Consider the following 3,218-nt stretch of genomic DNA (forward strand, 5'->3'; position numbering starts at 1 on the left):
GAAGTATTTGTGCTTTTGATTTTGTAGTTGATAATAATTAAGAAAAAAAAAAAAACTGAAAAAAGATGTATGTTTTAATTTTTATCTTTATAAATTGTATATGAAAAGAGAGAGAATGTATGCCGCCATTGCACAAATGCCATGTTTCTTTCTACCGTTGATCTTAAATCTAACGATGTTAGGATAATTTTTGTAACAATGAAATTGTTAATAATGATTTAATTTAATGGGTTACTTACGATTTCATTAAATTCAAAATAACATCTTATAATTTGATATTATACACCAAAAATACACCAAAATCATAATTTATCTGTATTACTCTAATTTTTTAAATATTAAAAAAATCTTTAATTGGTTCACATCACATTTTTTGGCATGTTAATTATTTGGTCAATACAAATATTAAATTATCAATAAATTTTACTAATTTATAAATATAAATTCTAAAAAATATAAATACAAATTATATTAACTCATGTGAACAAATTTTTAATAAGTATAAATATAAATTATGTATTTATATATAAATACCTATAAGTATTAGTGTAAATTATTGTTCACCTAAAATAATAATATTTGTCTTTTCCTAGACATTTTAAAATTTTTCCATGCATTTCTGGCGCTGCTACATTCAAACTCTGCACCAGAATTTTCATTGTAACTGCTACACAGTACACACATTTCCGCTGCTGAGTGGAAATTCAATTCAATGCATAAATCTTTCTGTCATTTTAGCTTGTTTGCCGCATTGGTGACATTAAAAAGAATCATAGGCAAAAAATGGCAACAGTTTTATTTCAATTACAAATAAAGTCTTATCACTGTATAAACGCCAATGCCAAAAAATACAAATATTATGTATATGTATTTTTATAAATATATTACTCAGCATTTGCAACCGGTGACCTTTAAGCCATTGGCGATGAATCTATCTACAACCCTTCAACAAATATGAAGAAGGGCTTGAGAAGTTCACAGGTGAGGATTTGCTGTTATCACCTTTGCTTGGTGTTGTTTCACATTCACTAAAGTCAAGTATGCGTCGTTCCATCTGAAAAACCAACAAAATTCAATTCGGCCATCATAAGCTAAAGGTAAATCAAGAAAATGCAAGAATTGGCCAAGTTAAGAAATAGAATTTGGCTTAAGAGACACACAAGCATGTCTAAATTTGATTTGAACCACACATCTTCATTGCAATTCAGGGCAATGTGTACCATAAAATGTGGATTACAATGAGAAGTGGGGAAGGAAAAAACAGTTTTACCAATGCATTTGAAGCTGCCTGAGAATGCTTAGCAGACTGTTTCTGCAGATGATTATCATCCTGACCACCTTCTTCGTCATTTAAAGATGCATTTTTAGGCAATGCTTCAGGAGTTTCATTTTCCAAAACTTCTTGAGCATTAGCATATGTAGCAGCAGTTTTTTCACTGATCTGTTTCATCAGACCGATGGCGTCATAGCTTCTATTGCCTGAGCTCATTAAGTACCCATAATCCTGTAGATGTTTGTCAATTGTTTTTCGCAAGGCAGAAGGTTTCAGTAGTTAATCTAGTTCAAGATCAAAGAGCAGTTAATCCAACATATCCTACATTACCTCAATTGAAATTTCAGTAGCAATCCTGGGGCTGCACAGAAATGTTGCGTTGATGAACCATGGAGATTTCCATGCAGAAGGTGATTTAATGCTTTTCATAAAAGGTGTGTCACCAAATCTTGCATCAAAAAGCAGGCAATCAGAAAAGGGGACAAACTGAGAAATGAGAATCCAAGTGCAATATTTAGAAAGAAATTCAACAGAGAGAAGCATTCTCCAAGGACAAAGAATAAACCAATAAGCCATTATTTACTGTCGTTGAAGGTTTTCAAAATAATTCAGCATCACTAACCATAAAATTGCTCAAAAACTAAAGAAGTGAACATGTAAAAAAAGCAAAAGACAAAATGACAACTAATTTAAGGATTACATGCTACTTGTTTCAAAACCACCATCATTTTTGGCTTGTTTCCCTGAAGTCGTCCCTACACAAGTGACATCAACTGAAAGCTTTTCATGCTCCTTTGCCCGGACACACTTGACCCTTGAGCATGGACTGCGCTGATTCGGAATTGCTTCCAACCTCCTATTGCTCAAGTTCTTGGGAGTTCGAGCACTTGAACCTAGAACTGTGTCTGATCCAGGAGAATTTGGTGCTATATCATTCATATTACGTTCAACCAAAATTCCAGAAGGCTGTTCAACCTAATAAGCAGAATAAAGAAGTAATTTATCAACTGAAAGAGAGAAGCACAGTTCAGATAAAAACACATTTTGCTTTCAGGTAAAGAACATACTACTTAGTACTTACATTATCATTATCATTATCATCATCATTATCAGTGTCAATATCAATCTTCTTCATCTTTGAATCAACTTGATGCTTAAGGCTATCCTGAGAGCTATTTTTGACAGTCCCATTTTCTCTGTTCTTTTCATCCGAAATGGCAGAATTATTTTTCTCTTCTACTTGTTTATCTTTAACAGTTTGACCACAATTTTCTTTATCATCATCAACAGACACAGCAATGCTCCATTTTTGTAATGAAGTCGGAGAAATCATATCTGCCTCCCGATTCTCATTGTCATCAAACATAAAGTCCAAGCTGGAAAAGCTTTTTATCAAGCTGGATGGCATGTCTGTCACAAGTTTCTTGTCAGTTCTTTTATCTGAAAGTGGTGATAACAAATCTCGGTGTCGTTTACTTAATATGGATGGTGTACCAGTAAAAGTTTTGGCTGCACTTTTAAACAAGGCATCTAGATTATCACCACCAGAGGGTGAGTCCCACAACCTGAAAGGAGTTAGACAGGTTACAGGAGACATCAGAAGCTGGCGGATACCAAGGGGACTAAATTCTTGCTGCATATCAGGCTCAGATTGTGCAAGATCACAGCTTAGAAAAGGAATATCCAAGCTTGGAAAACAGGGCGGTTGGTAGCATAAAGTTCCTGTATCTTCCTTTTTTGAATGCTCATTCAACTTCCCATATTTTGCATAACAAGTTACCTTAGAATTTGATCCATAACCAAAACTATTTACAGGGACCAATTTTGAAGAATCCTTCGGAGTTTCTGGTTGCTCTTGCTTTACTTCACTATCTATATTGTCAACACAAGGAGAACTGGATGTGCCATTAGAAGAAATGACATTATCAGGTCCACCAGAGACAAT

General features: G+C 33.9%; 1 protein-coding gene across 1 annotated transcript in view; it reads right to left on the reverse strand.

Annotated features, from left to right (window-relative positions):
• LOC107647539 (transcription factor MYB3R-1) overlaps nucleotides 776-3,218 on the reverse strand; it is a 5,961-nt gene continuing 3,518 nt past the window's right edge. Inside the window, exons 10-14 of the mRNA XM_016351610.2 lie at nucleotides 2,355-3,218; nucleotides 1,974-2,248; nucleotides 1,604-1,721; nucleotides 1,271-1,504; nucleotides 776-1,054 (exon numbers count right to left, since the gene is read on the reverse strand). Coding sequence (XP_016207096.1) covers nucleotides 932-1,054; nucleotides 1,271-1,504; nucleotides 1,604-1,721; nucleotides 1,974-2,248; nucleotides 2,355-3,218 — 1,614 coding nt within the window. The 3' untranslated portion in view covers nucleotides 776-931. The remainder of the gene's footprint in view (nucleotides 1,055-1,270; nucleotides 1,505-1,603; nucleotides 1,722-1,973; nucleotides 2,249-2,354) is intronic.

This window comes from Arachis ipaensis, chromosome B06 (assembly GCF_000816755.2).
Source record: "Arachis ipaensis cultivar K30076 chromosome B06, Araip1.1, whole genome shotgun sequence".
NCBI classification, from domain to species: Eukaryota; Viridiplantae; Streptophyta; class Magnoliopsida; order Fabales; family Fabaceae; genus Arachis; species Arachis ipaensis.